Genomic DNA, 16,435 nt, shown 5'->3' with positions numbered 1-16,435 from the left:
AACACATTGATGGTCTGCTGAAACGTCTGAGTTCGGCTACGTATGCTATTAGGGTTATTGCAAATCTTGGTGATAAGAATCTCAGTAAATTAGCTTACTATGCCTACTTTCATTCACTGCTTTCGTATGGTATCATATTCTGGGGTAGAAAAGTATTCATTGCTCAAAAACGTGTAATCAGAATAATTGCTGGAGTCCACCCACGGTCATCCTGCAGACATCTATTTAAGGATCTAGGGATCCTCACAGTATATATATTCACTTTTGAAATTTGTTGTTAATAATCCAGCTCAGTTCAAGAGTAATAGCAGTGTGCATAGCTATAACACCAGGAGAAATGATGATCTTCACTATGCAGGGTTAAATCTGACTTTGGCACAGAAGGGGGTAAATTATGCTGCCACAAAAGTCTTTGGTCACCTACCAAACAGCATCAAAAGCCAGACAGATAGTCAACCAACATTTAAAAATAAATTAAAAGAATTTCTAGATGACAACTCCTTCTACTCATTGGCTGAATTTTTAGATATAAATGAAGGGAGAAAAAAAAACTAACTTAAGCATTAGTGTCATGCAATATTTTGTGTAGTGTAATATCTTGTACAGACATCTTTCATTAACCTGACACGTTCCACATCATTACGAAGTGTCGTATTCATGATATATGGAACAAGTATTAATCTAATCTAATCTAATCCTCAAACTGCCGCTGGAGTGCACTGCGATCGCGTATACCACGTTGGGGCCCACGTGTCGTATGCACAAGTCGCATCGTTCCTGAGCGTTCAACAGCACGTTGAACTTGGTACGCTCAACGCTAACGTTCGACAGCACAGTCCATGTGCCGATGGCTTAAGTGTGGGCCTACACCATATTGAGTTCCAGCATTACCGATGGAGGACGCCACGTACTTGTAAGCCATTTTCAGGCAGGATCGAAAAATGGTTGAAATGGCTCTGAGCACTATGGGACTTAACTGCTGACGTCTTCAGTCCCCTAGAACTTAGAATTACTTAAACCTAACTAACCGAAGGACATCACACACATCCATGCCCGAGGCAGGATTCGAACCTCAGACCGTAGAAGTCGCGCGGCTCCAGACTGTAGCACCTAGAACCACTCGGTCATTGCGGCCGGCTTGAGGCAGGTGTCCATATACTTTTGATCACATAGTATATCAGCAAGTGGAGCGGGCTTCCATTAAATATGCGAGAGATGCAAGACTCTTTAAAAAATGTGAAAGAAATATTGTTGATGAATATTTTGCTTCTTATGCTTACTGTTGTGTTGAATAAAGCAATGGGAAAGAGCTATTAAAGTGTTCACTGTACTAATACGAATAGATTACAACAAACTACACTTTTATTTTAATGAAACATAGTGTCTGCGGCGGCCAGGTTTCGTGTCAGGGTGTGGGCGCACTTACCGACGACGCGCAGCTGGACGAGCCTGCCGACGGGCGGCGTGGTGCTGATCTGGCACTCGTAGACGCCGGAGTCTCGGCGCTGCGCGTAGCGGATGCGCAGCGTCCAGTCCTCGGTGTGCGGCGAGTGCAGCGCCTCGAAGCGCTGGTCGCTCGTGTAGGTGTACCGGCCCACCGTCAGCAGGTGGATGTCGCGGTGCCGCACCCACGACACCTGCCGACCAACACCCGTTCAGCTGTCAACGTCGAGAACTCACTGCTCTCCCCGGCGAGGGGATGAAGCTGCGTGAAAATAGTATTCGTAAGATTGCGCTTTATCACTTATTATTGTATTTACGTCACATTTGTACTGCATTCAATAGTCAAAAGAACACAAGATTTTATGAGTAGAGAAAAATGACGAGTAATCTACACAAATTATAAAAATGGATGTACAGACTGGGTGATCAAAAAAGTCGGTGAAATTGGAAAACTTAATAAACCTCGGAATAATGTGGATAGAGAGGTAAAAATTGACACAAATGCTTGGAATGACATGGGGTTATATTAGAACCAAAAAAAATTACAAAGTTCACAAAATGTCCGACAGATGGCGCTGGACAGCAAAACGTCAGTGACTGCACATGACAATCATGTATAAAAGGAGCTGTAATGAGAGAGAGAATCTCCCTCCTATGTGACTATCCACAGTTCCAACTCCCGTACTTTCTACCCCTCTACCGGCGTGCCCCAAAGTTCTGTCCTTTCCCCTCTCCTCTATCTCCTGTACACTGCTGATATACCCAAACCTCCCCCTCCTGTTCATCTTCTCCAGGTCGCTGATGACACCGCCTTCCTAGCCTTTTATCCCACCCTTCAACGGTCCCAACGTAACCTCCAAACCCACCTTGACCAATTCACCACTTGGTGCAACCAGCGATTCCTTCATGTTAATCCCTCCAAGACCCAGGTGATCATCATAGGCTGCACCACCCCCTCCTTCCACATCCATGATTTCTACCTCACCATTTATGGCCGTCCTATCCACCTCATTCCTACCCTCAAATACCTTGGCCTCACGCTCGACCGCCACCTCACCTGGACTCCCCATCTCCTTACCATCCAAAACAAAGCTCACAACTGCCTCCACCTTCTGAAACTCCTGTCCACCTCGATGTGGGGTCTGCATCCTTGCACCATCCTTCACACCTACAAATCCTTGATCCACCCCATCCTCTGTTACGCCAGTGTAGCTTGGATTTCCGCCCCTCCCCGGTTCTATAAAGCCCTCCAAACCCTAGAACGCCATGCGCTCCGCCTCGCTTTCTGCATCCGCCTTCCGTCCCCCACGCGCATCCTCTACGACCTCATCCCCTTCCCCCACCTTCTCCTTATCCTTGAACACATCCAGGCACTATATATTGTCCACCTGCTTGATCGCCCTCACCCCCTGGTGTCTCCCTTCCTCTCCACCCCCCACCAGTTGCTGCGCTTTTACCGTTGTGTTCCACCCTCTCTCCATCTCCACACCCTCCATCTCCCTTCCCAACACAACTTCCACCGTCTACCCCTCTCAGATGACGAGCTTCGCACTGACATCTACCCTTCCTAACAACTCTAACCCTATCTTCCTGCCTCCTCCTCAGGGTTCCCTCTCCTCCCCCTCCCTCCTCCTGAGCGGCTTCCCCCTCCTACTCCCCCTCAAGATCTTGTGCCTCCTTTCAGTGTCTCTGCACTTCCTCCCGCCCTGTCTTCCCTCTTCCTCTCCCACCCCGCGTGTCTCCTGCCTCTTCGTGAACCCACTGATGCCCCTCCTCTCTTCATCCCGCCGCTTCCCCAGCTGCCCCATGCTCTGCCCTCCTTTTCCATCCTCTCTGACCTTTCCCTCGGCAGGTCCCACCTGGCAGTTTTATTCTTCGTCGAATGTGCTCCAAGTGGGTTTTAAGTGTGTTGTTCCAGGGTGTTTTTAATACTGTGGCCGACTTTTAACCTGTGCATGCGCATTCAGTGTCTTCTATGTGTTTTAAGAATCGCCAACTGTGTGTTTCTTTTTACTTTCTGGTGACTTTTTTAACTGTCCCCCATGAGCGTCTCCATGTCAGTGTATTTTTATCTCCATTTACTCCCCTTACTCTGTTTTATGTTCCCCTTTTTTATCTCCTTATGTGTGTATCCTTTTATTCTTGTTTTAGTGGTCATGTCACTCGGCTGAAGAGCGGTGGATTGTGCCACTGACAGCCATACCCTGCCCAAATGGGGCAGGGGAATGAAATCGCAATAAAGAAAAAAAAAAAGAAAAACAGAGAGAGAATCAGATGCGCCAGCAGTCGCAGCATGTTGATGTCACCTGAAAAGGCGCTTTTAGTTTTTAGTGAAGCTGTATTATCAGAAAGGGGAATGTGCTAGTTCAGTGTTACTATCCTATCGCCATAGGAAGGGGATTCGAATGGGTAAAGGTCCGTTGACAAATGCAGCTGTGGCGAGAATGATTTACAAGTTCGAAGCCACGAGTTCCTTAGACGTTAGACCCCGTAGTGGCCGACCGAGCACAAGGCGTAATGCTGCTGAGAGAGTTCAGGAAGAAATGGAGACTGTAGCAGGTTCGTCTATGCACGGGGAAGTCAGCAATCGTGCAGTCGCACGTCGCATTGGCATTCCATACACTACTGTTTGGTTGGCACATAGGCGTACCCTCTAATGCTATCCGTACAAAATGCATCGGCATCATGAACTGTTACCTGGCGATTTAGTGAAGCGGAGGGCATTTGCGGTGCGGGCGTTTGAAAAGAAGGCGGAAGACGACGATTTGTTGAGTAACGTGTTGTGGACCGACGAAGCTCATTTCACGCTACGAGGTATGTCAACGCCCACAACTGCAGAATTTGGGCTACCGAAAATCCTAGAAATGTCGTGGAAACTCCATTGCACGAAGAGAAAGTCACGGTATGGGATGGATTTACCACATCTACCGTTGTCGGGTCTTTTTTCTTTGAGGAAATGAGCGATTCTGGTTTTGTAACTGCTACCGTGACTGGTGGGAGGTACGCCGATATGTTACAGAATCGCATCATTCCCAGCCTGGCTGATGAACACCTGCTGGAACGTACGATATTTATGCAGGATGGTGCTCCACCCCATATTGCCAGACACGTGAAAGATCTCTTTGCGCGCGTCGTTTGGTAATGATCGTGTTCTCAGCCGCCACTTTCGTCATGCTTGGCCTCCCAGGTCCCCGGACCTCAGTCCGTGCGATTATTGGCTTTGGGGTTACCTGAAGTCGCAAGTGTATCGTGATGGACCGACTTCCGACGCCAATGCCTCACCATAATTCCGGACATGTTTACAGTATTGTTCACAACATTATTCCTCGACCACAGCTATTGTTGAGGAATTATGGTGGACATATTGAGAATTTCCTGTAAAGAACATCATCTTTACTTTGTTATGCTAATTATTTCTATTCTGATCAGATGAAGCGCCATCTGTCGGACATTTTTTGAACTTTTGTATTTTTTTTTTGTTCTAATAAAACCTCTTGTCTTTCCATGCATGTGTGTTAATTTGTACCTCTCTATCAACATTATTCCGTGATTTATTCAGTTTTCTAATCTATACTGACTTTCTCATCACCCAGCATATGGTACGTTTCCTAAATGTATGTTTTAACATCTCCATCTAAGCCAAGGCACCGATTCCAACCAAACTTCGCATGCACATCACTTACAACAAACTTCGCACATAATTCCAAGCATTCACGAAACTTTTTCTCGCTGATAACACTCATAATATGATGAAAGAAAAAATGTTTGTCGCTTACTACGGAAAAAGCAACAGCCAATACATGATGTGCAATAATTGTTTAATTAGCTATTTAATCGAATTGAAGAACTTCAACCAATTTTTTGAGACGGGTTATGTTACTGGCGTTGCTTTGCAATCAAAAAATGAAGTGTTGATTGTTTATTGCACTAGCCTCAATTGTTGTTTTCCCGCGCAACCTGTAAAACACATCACTGATGTAAGAAATTTTTTTAAAGACAACATGTTTACAACAGCGATTGCTTAACTTTTTGTTTCCACAATTGCAGTTTCGGCCATAGGCCATTATCAAGTGCAGATGTTTTGGCTTAAAGCCATGTCAACTTTATACAAGCACACACATGTGTATGTCGTTGTCATTTGCTGTTATATACATTCATAAATATAACAGCAAATGACAACGACATATAAATGTGTCCGCGTGTATAAAGTTGACATGGTTTAAAGCCAGAACATCTGAACCTGATAATGGCCTAAGGCCGAAATTGCAATAGTGGAAATAAAAAGCTTAACAGTCACTGGCGTAAACATGATGGCTTTGAAAAAATCTTTACATGAATGTGAATCCCAGTTACGATAAGTTAATTGAGTGGATAATGTTTCCCCGCTCTCGTAGGGCTTATGGTTATACCCTGAATTGTTTCTCTTTCAATCACATGTGTCTGTAGGATCTTTTGATTTTGGTAATAAGCTTTCTGGAGTAACCATGCCGTTAAGCCCCGAAGAAGCTGCGAAAGCTGTTGCTTTGGTGGAAGATGGCCGCAGCATGCATTACGTTGCAGAAGTTTTGAAGGCTACACCTTCCACTATTTCCGAACAGTACGAAAATACAGGGAAAATGGAGGCTTCGCAAGGAGACTAGGAACAGGCCCGAGAGGAGCAACATCGCAGAGAGATGACCGCTCCTCAACCGTGACACCACCGCTATTGAAACACTAAATCGACTCCACCAGGATCGGGGGGCAATGCTGGTGAGAGAACCGTTCGAAGAAGACTGGAAGGAGCCAATCTTCAGTACAGGTCCGGAACTGACAAGAGAGCGTTGCACAGCTCTACTGCATTTCGCAAGAGAGTACCTTGGCTGGACAGCAAAACAGTGGGATGAAGTGTTGTTCATAGATGAGTCGCCATTTGACCTCTGATCACCTGACGGAAGAGAGAGGATCTGTAGAAGACACATTCTCCTCCAGGACGCCTTTTCAGGGTGGTCCTGTGATGGTGTGTGCAACCATTCTAAAGCTACACTAGTCGACTGTTGGTATTGTGATTGTGAAGCGGAAGCCGAAGGAGCGACCACAGCTAAATCAAAACCACGATAGACTACACATACTGAGGGACAGCGAGCGTCGAGCTTTCCAGAACCTGGTAATAAAAAATCGCATGGAAACAGCAGAAGGACTCAGTCGTGCGTTCCAAAGTGCTACCAGAATTCCAGCTGGCACAAGGATTGTGGGTGGTGAGTAAAAGGAAACGGGTACAGTGGTCAAGCAGCTCCTCATAAGCTATACGTTACTGCAGTCAGTACTAAGCGACGCTAGAGATGGCGTTAAAAGCGAATCCACTGGACAATTGATCGCTAGAGACGAGTGATTTGGAGTTATGAATCACGTTGTACCTTCTGACAATCCGTTGGAATGATTTGGGTTTGAGGAATGCGTGGAGAACGTTACGTGCCAACATATATTGTGCTGAGAGTGAAGCAAATAGGAAGTGGAGTTACGCTAATGTAGGTGTTCTTCAATATTAGAAAATGATCCCTTTATTGTGTTTAAGAAGTTAAATGCGACAATATATCAACATAGCAGCATTGTGTTGTACATAAAGCGGGGGAACAATTCGGAGTTGGAAATTCTATGAGGATAACAATGCACCCTGTCACAAAGCAGTATCTGTAAGGCATTTGTGGGCAGTAACTTTCTTGGAAGGTATTGGCCTGGCCAGGGTACCGACATAAACACACGGAAATCCTTTGATACGAGTCACAATGTCGACTTCCCTCCAGACCCTGTGTCCAGCATCTCTACCTTCTCTGCTTTCGGCTTTTGAGGAGTCACAGCAAATTTGAAGCCGTCACAAAAGCGAAGGGGACATATATAAATGTCCACTAATCTACACTCATGCTCATAAATTAAGGATAATTGCAGAATGTGGTACCACACAACGTGTGCCTACACAAAACTGGCGCTAATAGCATAGGCAAATACGGAATACACACGACACAGATCTGTAAGTCCACGGTATTGGTGATAAGTTGAGAAAACCGTCCCGAAACACATGTGCTACAAAACGCCACTGTTTCCTGCGCGTGTACCCCGACATCAATATAGGATATGATCACCATTGACAGGTACACAGGCCAAACAACGGGTTAGCATACTCTGGATCAGGTGGTCGAGCAGCTGCTGGTATATAGCCTCCCGTTCTTGCACCACTGCCTGTCGGAGCTTCTGAAGTGTCCTAGGGGTTTGAAGACGTGCAGCGATACGTCGACCGAGAGCATACCAGACGTTCTCGATGGGGTTTAGGTCTGTAGAACAGGCAGGCCACTCCATTGGCGTGATATCTTCTGCATCCCTGAAAAGGCTGACATACTGGTGCTAAATGACATCACGACACACCTGACATGAAACTTCCTGGCAGATTAAAACTGTGTCCCGGACCGAGACTCAAACTCGGGACCTTTGCCTTTTGCGGGCAAGTGCTCTACCAACTGGGCTATCCAAGCACGACTCACGCCCCGCCCTCACAGCTTTACTTCTTCCAGTACCTCGTGTCCTACCTTCCAAACTCCTGCGAACCTTCTGCAAAGTTTGGAAGGTAGGAGACGAGGTACTGGCAGAAGTAAAGCTGTGAGGACGGGGCGTGAGTCTTGCTTGGGTAGCTCAGCTGGTAGAGCACTTGCTCGCGAAAGGCAAAGGTCCCGAGTTCGAGTCTTGGTCCGGCACAGAGTTTTAATCTGCCAGGAAGTTTCATATCAGCGCACACTCCGCTGCAGAGTGAAACTCTCATTCTGGACACCTGACCTGTTACAGTTTCTCTTTCAAAGACATTCAGGGGTGTATGTGCATTAATCATAATCCCACCCCACACCATCAAACCACGACCTCTATACAGGTCCCTTTCAAGGACATTAAGGGGTTGGTATCTGGTTCCTGGTTCGCTCCACATGAAAACTCGGCGAGAATCGCTGTTTAGACTACACCTGGACTCTTCCGCGAACATAACCTGGGACCACTGTTCCACTGGCCATGTACTGTGTTCTTGACACCAGGCTTTATGGGCTCTCCTGTGACCAGGGGTCAGTGGAATGCTCCTCGCCTCCGGGCGAATAAACCATATCTGCTCAGTCGTCTGTAGGCTGTGTGTCTGGATACAGCTGTTCCAGTGGCTATGGTAAGGTCCCAAACAATGGTACCTGTAGTACTCTGTGGCCGTCTGCGGCCACTGATTGTGAGATATCGGTCGTCTTGTGGTGTTTCATACTGTGGACGTCCCGTACTGTAGAGACTGGACACGTTTCCTGTCTGCTCGAATCGTTGCCATAATCTTGAGATCACACTTTGTGGCACACGGAGGGACCTTCCTACGACTTACAGTGTTTGACCAGCCTCCAGTCGCCCTAATATTCTACCCCTCATAACGTTTTCAATATGTGTTCTTTGAGCCATTTGCAACGCACAGTCACCATTAGCACGTCTGAAAACGTCTGCACACTTACTCGCTGCACCGTACTCTCACATGCACCAATACACCTCTGCGTACGTGGACTGCTGCCAGCGCCACAGGGCAACGACTGCACGTCAAATGCATCGCATGGTCCTACCCCGAAGTGAATTAAACCCGCAAATCGCCCACCAGAGCGTTGCTTCACCAAGTATCAGAATTATTCTTAATTTGTGAGCATGACTGTATGTTCGGATACTTCTGCTCAGATGTTTTTATTTTCGTGAATTTTCTCATTTGGAGAAGACAGACGGACCGATCTGTTTTAAGCCTACTTGCTGAAAACATTCAAAAGCTAAGGTCGCAGAAATATTTCTTTATTGAAAATAACCGGTTTCAACAACTTTGCTGTCATCTTCACGAACTAAAATATATTTTTGTTATGAAACGTATTCATTTAAAAACGCGTTTTATGTTTTTAAATATTTTAGCAATGACATACCTTTTATAACGTGCTATTTTTTATCCAGATAACAACTTGGCGAGAGGTCCAACTTAAAACGAACACATTTCATAGCAGAAACCGGTTGCTTTAAATAAATAAATATTGACATGTGGAATAATTGGGTCTACTGCCGGATATTTGTGTAGCTCTGGCACAATATTTCGGCCACGTAACTCGTTGCCTTCTTCAGGAGCTACCTGAGACTGCCCTATTGGAGGATGTTGTCCAGTAGCTATGCCCAGAGGGCGCTGGGTGCTCTGTTTGCCGTCCTCGCGTACCTCGCGTGGATCTGCATGGAGATAACGTGTCCTCCGATGTGTGGTGGAGCTCGCAGCAGTTATAGCTTTGCCTCCCATGCATGCCGATGTCATGCGTCTTCACATGTAGATTGTCTTCTTGGGTGTCTCCTCAGCACAGTTCTGCAGCGAGCAGGTGTGGCCAGCGGGTGGTGACGCTGCGCGACAGTTTGCGGCCCAGCGTCCGGATTTGTGCGTTGTGTGACCGGACAGCACGTTCGTAAAAGGTGCGGGCGGTCGCCTGGAACAGGTCACGTAACAGAGGTACTTCCGCGATGTCGAGAAGATGAGCGGTGAGGAAATCGTAAGGCAGGTGCAAGGCCAGCCGAAGGATGCGATTCTGGAGAGTCTCCAGCTTCTTCAGGTTCGTGTTTGCCGTCCGCGCCCGCCTTAGCTGCTTGTAAGGTCTCTTCCCCAGTGCTTCCTCGGACGTCCGCGCCCGACTTGGTCGCCATCTGTGGCAGCTCTGTGATGGGCCTCAAAGCAGGGGCTGAGGCGCACACGAACAGCGTGTGGTCGGCCTTCGTCGCCTCCCTCAACCCAGAGGAAGGCAGCACCTGGCGCACGGTGAAGTCGTTCCTGTGCCGACGACAGCGCATACCACCGATATTGGGCGGGCAACACGTCGTCTGCAGCCCAGACGGAAAGCAGGTGTCCTGGCGGACCAATTCGAATCGTCATTCACCCCCGTGGACGACAATATGGATGAAGACCACATCCAGCGGGTAGCCGAGCAACTCCCGGTGTTCCTGGAGGCAAGGGACGACGGGGACGTAATCGAAGCCGAGGCGGAGGTGGCAGCACAGCTGAAGGCGCTCAATACTAGGAAGGTCGGAGGCGCTGATGGGGTCACCGACCACCTGCTGAAGAACCTTCCAGCAGGGGCCCATCCACTGCTGGCGGGTATCTTCAACCAGGTCCTTCGCTCGGGTGTCTACCTCTCTGTGTGGAAACATGCAGAGGTGGTGGCCATCCCCAAAGCAAACAAGGACCCGCGTGACGCCGCCAATTACAGACCCATCAGTCTGCTACCGGCTCTGTCCAAAGTGTTCGAGCGCCTCTCGGCCAGGCGCCTGATTCGCCACGTGACAGCAGAAGGAGTGATACCGGACGAGCAGTTCGGCATCCGGAGGGGTCACTCCACGGTCCATCAGCTGATGCGGCCAGTGGAAGAGGCCATGCGCGCCCTGGAGACTCGGGAATACCTCGGGGCGGTGTTCCTCGACGTCTCCAGGGCATTCGACTCTGTGTGGCACGACGGCCTCGTGTACAAACTGTTTGTGCACGGGGTCCCGACGTCGCACGGGGTCCTACTCCGATCGTACCTGGCTGACAGGACTTTCTACGTGCCGGCCGCGGTGGTCTCACGGTTCTAGGCGCGCAGTCCGGAACCGTACGACTGCTACGGTCGCAGGTTCGAATCCTGCCTCGGGCATGGATGTGTGTGATGTCCTTAGGTTAGTTAGGTTTAAGTAGTTCTAAGTTCTAGGGGACTGATGACCACAGCAGTTGAGTACCATAGTGCTCAGAGCCATTTCAACCGTCTGAACTTTCTACGTCCGCCTGGACGAGGGGACGTCCACGCACCGACCCATCCGTGGTGGAATGCCGCAGGGGTCCGTTATCGGCCCCCTGCTCTACTCCATATACACTGCCGACGCTCCGCGCGTGGCGCCGGTGAAGTTGGCACTCTACGCCGACGTCACGGCGCTATTAGTGCGGAGTATGAACGCAGTCGAGATGTGCCGCCTGCTCCAGAGTGGATGTGAGGCCCTTGGTGCGTGGTCGACAAAGTGGCGCCTGAAGCAGAATGCGGCGAAGAGCCAGGCAGTGGCGTTCACGCGAGGACCACTGCCACCAGATCTTCCGCCAGTCACCGTCATGGGAAGCCCCGTCCCATGGAGCACAACTGGCCGTTACCTGGGAGTCATTCTCGATCAGAAGCTAACGTGGAAAGCCCACATCGAGGACGTCAGGGGCAGAGCAATCGGGCACCTACGTTCTGTACCCTCTGCTCAACCCGTAGTCTACCCTGCCTCCCCACCAAGGCATCACGCTGTACCTGGCGCTGGTTCGTCCAGTGCTGGAATATGCGGCCATGGAGTGGGGCAATGCGGCCGACACACACATCAACAAGCTGCAGAGGGTGCAGAACAGGACGCCTACCGAGGCTCTATTCGACCGCTCGGCTACACCAGCAAACCGGCATCCCCTTTCTCCGCTACCGATTTAAACAATCGGCGCGGGTCTTCTACGAGCGCACCGTACGGTCCGACAATAGGCTCATTAGGGACTTGGGCCAACATATTCACCACAGGCCAACCACGCTTTGTCCTGACCTGTTACGAGGATAATGTCTCGCGAAAGAAAAAGGACAACTCCTCCCTTCCCCCCGAGAAAACACCTCAGGCCAATTCGGACCGTGAGGAAGCCACTCCACAAATATAGGATTATGCTGGAATAAACTCCTGGAAATGGAAAAAAGAACACATTGACACCGGTGTGTCAGACCCACCATACTTGCTACAGACACTGCGAGAGGGCTGTACAAGCAATGATCACACGCACGGCACAGCGGACACACCAGGAACCGCGGTGTTGGCCGTCGAATGGCGCTAGCTGCGCAGCATTTGTGCACCGCCGCCGTCAGTGTCAGCCAGTTTGCCGTGGCATACGGAGCTCCATCGCAGTCTTTAACACTCGTAGCATGCCGCGACAGCGTGGACGTGAACTGTATGTGCAGTTGACGGACTTTGAGCGAGGGCGTATAGTGGGCATGCGGGAGGCCAGGTGGACGTACCGCCAAATTGCTCAACACGTAGGGTGTGAGGTCTCCACAGTACATCGATGTTGTCACCAGTGGTCGGCGGAAGGTGCACGTGCCCGTTGACCTGGGACCGGACCGCAGCGACGCACGGATGCAGGCCAAGACCGTAGGATCCTACGCAGTGCCGTAGGGGACCGAACCGCCACTTCCCAGCAAATTAGGGACACTGTTGCTCCTGGGGTATCGGCGAGGACCATTCGCAACCGTCTCCATGAAGCTGGGCTACGGTCCCGCACACCGTTAGGCCGTCTTCCGCTCACGCCCCAACATCGTGCAGCCCGCCTCCAGTGGTGTCGCGACAGGCGTGAATTGAGGGACGTCGTCTCACGCGGTCTGCACGTCCAGCACGAGCGCTGGTCCAACTGAGGCGCCAGGTGGAAATGGCATGGCAAGCCGTTCCACAGGACTACATCCAGCATCTCTACGATCGTCTCCATGGGAGAATAGCAGCCTGCATTGCTGCGAAAGGTGGATATACACTGTACTAGTGCCGACATTTTGCATGCTCTGTTGCCTATGTCTATGTGCCTGTGGTTCTGTCAGTGTGATCATGTGATGTATCTGACCCCAGGAATGTGTCAATAAAGTTTCCCCTTCCTGGGACAATGAATTCACGGTGTTCTTATTTCAATTTCCAGGAGTGTAGCAGTATATGCTTAGCCTGCTCCCATCATGAGTCAGGGCACACTCGTATGGATAAGCGATAGTGACAGTGACTGTGAGGGGCCTCAGAGAGCTGCCACAGATGGCGACCAAGTCGGGAGCGGACGTCCGAGGGATCACTGTGGAAGTGAAAACACCTTACAAGCAGCGCCAGGCGGGCGCGGACGGCAAAGAGAACACCCAGCGCAGTCTGGGTACAAATATTGAACAAGATCCTCCAATACGGCAGCCTCAGGTAGCACCTGAAGAAGCCAACAGTTACGTGGCCGAAATATTGTGCCAGAGCGACACAAACATCCGGCAGTAGACCCGATTATTCCATATGTCGAGATCTCGCCGGGAAAACCTGAAGAGTTACAAATAAATATTTATGCGATCTTGGCTTCTGAATGTTTTATTGACTTTTGGCGAGCCCAAACTGATAAGGAGTCTCGCCGTCGAGTGCACTGTGCTGTCGCAAATCCCGAGACACCAGCGACAGATATGCGTGATGAGGAACTGGTACTCACGGTGCGGTTGCCGAGGTTCTTGACACGGCAGTTGAGGTAGGCCGTCCTCCCCACGAGGCCGGTCAGGTTGTCGGGCACCGAGGAGTCGAAGTAGGGACCGCCGGCGCCGTCTGCCGCCACCTGCGTGCCGTCCTGCAGGAAGTCCGTCACGAAGCGGCTGCTGGAGGACCCGGGACCCGCGCCTCCTGCAACATCCGTCTCCAGCCGTTACAAGCCACGGCACGGATACACAAACTCTGCAAACATTTTGCGTCACAGGGCTTTACAACACGTGAATGAAGACAGCGAACAGCAACTTTACCGTTTATTTGGAAAACCTGCGCTTTTCTACACATTACAAGGTGACTCCATAAGAAACGCACAATATATACATTTTTTTTTAAATCCAACTTTTGTTCTACGTCTTTCAAGATCTCACGCCACATGTGTTTTTATATACACTACTGGCCATTAAAATTGCTACACCACGAAGATGACGTGCTACAGAAGCGAAATCTAACCGACAGGAAGAAGATGCTGTGAAACGCAAATAATTAGCTTTCCAGAGCAATCACATAAGGTTGGCGCCGGTGGCGACACCTACAACGTACTAACATGAGGAAAGTTTCCAACCGATTTGTCATACACAAACAGCAGTTGACCGGCGTTGCCTGGTGAAACTTTGTTGTGATGCCTCGTATAAGGAGGAGAAATGTGTACCATCACGTTTCCGACTTGGATAAATGTCGGATTGTAGCCTATCGCGATTGCGGTTTATCGTATCGTGACATTGCTGCTCGCGTTGGTCGAGAGCCAATGCCTGTTAGCAGAATATGGAATCAGTGGGTTCAGGAGGGTAATACGGAACGCCGTGCTGGATCCCAACGGCCTCGTATCACTAGCAGTCGAGATGACAAGCATCTTATCCCCATGGCTGTAACGGATCGTGCAGCCACGTCTCGATCCCTGAGTCAACAGATGGGGACGTTTGCAAGACAACAACCATCTGAACGAACAGTTCGACGACGTTTTCAGCGACACGGCCTATCAGCTCAGAGACTGCGGCTGCGGTTACCCTTGACGCTGTATCACAGACAGTAGCGCCGGCGATGGTGTACTCAACGACGAACCTGGGTGCACGAATGGCAAAAATTCATTTTTTCGGATGAATCCAGGTTCTGTTTACTGCATCATGATGGTCGCATCCGTGTTTGGCGACATCGCGGTGAACGCACATTGGAAGTGTGTATTCGTCGTCGCCATACTGGCGTATCACCCGGCGTGATGGTATGGGGTGCCATAGGTTACACGTCTCGGTCACCTCTTGTTCGCATTGACGGCACTTTGAACAGTGAACGTTACATTTCAGATGTGTTAAGATCCGTTGCTCTACCTTTCATTCGATCCCTGCGAAACCTTACATTTCAGCAGAATAATGCACGACAGTATGTTGCAGGTCCTGTACGGGCCTTTCTGTATACAGAAAATGTACGACTGCTGCCCTGGCTCCTCACAATGCGCCAGTCGTTACTCTTGATAAACTGTGGTATCGTGTTGAAGCTGCATGGGCAGCTGTACCTGTACACGCCATCCAAACTCTGTTTGACTCAATGCCCAGACGTATCAAGGCCCTCATTAAGGCCAGAGGTGGTTGTTCTGGGTACTGATCTCAGGATCTTCGCACTCAAATTGAGTGAAAATGTAATCACATGTCAGTTCTAGTATTTTACATTTGTCCAATGAAGACCCATTTATCATCTGCATTTCTTCTTGGTGTAGCAATTTTAATGTCACTAGTGTATTTTTTTATATATATTTATGGTACGTGAAATTCAGAACTCAAATATCACCCTCCAAAGCTCCTAGATACGACTCTCAAAAATTCTCGAAAAAAACTAAGTTTCATGTTTCCCAAAACTTTTAATAGGCTAAAGCAGGGCTGACCTCGGCGTGCCAAATTTTACATGTGCAGCATCTCGGAAGAACCCAGAACAGCGTGATATATCGTTTAGCATCGCTGTGTGGCATTTTTCGGTCGGCGAACATGCTGAGTTCGACAGAATCGTGGTATCAGCGTTGTTTACCCTTCGTTGTATTGTATTGTATCGTATGTTAAGCAGGGACCTAGAGGATGGAGAGGCTCCGTCCCCGCCGCAGCCGCAGTGGTCCTCAACCCCAGGACGACTACCGCAGTCCACTTCACGCCTCCGCCGCTCCACACAGAACCCAGGGTTATTGTGCGGATCGGCCCCTCGGTGGACCCCCCCCCCCCCCCCTCCCAAGGGAACGTCTCACACCAGACGAGTGTAACCCCTATGTTTCCGTGGTAGAGTAATGGTTGTGTGCGCGTACGTGGAGAACTTGTTTGTGCAGCAATCGCCGACATAGTGTAACTGAGACGGAATAAGGGGAACCAGGCCGCATTTGCCGAGGCAGATGGAAAAACGTCTAAAAATCATCCAAATACTGGCCAGTTCACCGGACCTCGACACAAATCCGCGGGTGGATTCGTGCCGGGGACCAGACGCTCCTTCCCACTCCGGAAAGGCGTGCGTTAGACAGCACGGCCAACCGCGCGGGCTTGTCTTTCATTCCTTGTTCGTGGTATGAGTCATGTTCACATACTCAGTGGCTGTTTGCACAAAAATTGGCAGCCAGCGATCTATCGTCACACTAATTTAAAATGAATACGAATCACAGAAGAGACGGATGAGAATCTTCAGTGTGATGGATACTGTATAATTGCTATGAAACGACGTTACAGTATCATAC

At 49.6% G+C, this 16,435-nt stretch overlaps 1 protein-coding gene across 1 annotated transcript in view; it reads right to left on the bottom strand.

Annotated features, from left to right (window-relative positions):
- LOC126281174 (zwei Ig domain protein zig-8-like) overlaps window positions 1-16,435 on the bottom strand; it is a 338,900-nt gene that overhangs the window by 53,801 nt on the left and 268,664 nt on the right. Inside the window, exons 2-3 of the mRNA XM_049979860.1 lie at window positions 13,685-13,869; window positions 1,427-1,637 (exon numbers count right to left, since the gene is read on the bottom strand). Of these exons, the coding sequence (XP_049835817.1) occupies window positions 1,427-1,637; window positions 13,685-13,869 (396 nt within the window). The remainder of the gene's footprint in view (window positions 1-1,426; window positions 1,638-13,684; window positions 13,870-16,435) is intronic.

Source organism: Schistocerca gregaria, chromosome 7, assembly GCF_023897955.1.
Source record: "Schistocerca gregaria isolate iqSchGreg1 chromosome 7, iqSchGreg1.2, whole genome shotgun sequence".
NCBI lineage: Eukaryota > Metazoa > Arthropoda > Insecta > Orthoptera > Acrididae > Schistocerca > Schistocerca gregaria.
The sequence above is the reverse complement of the archived record's forward strand: the minus strand, read 5'-3'. Positions and strand labels throughout refer to the sequence as shown.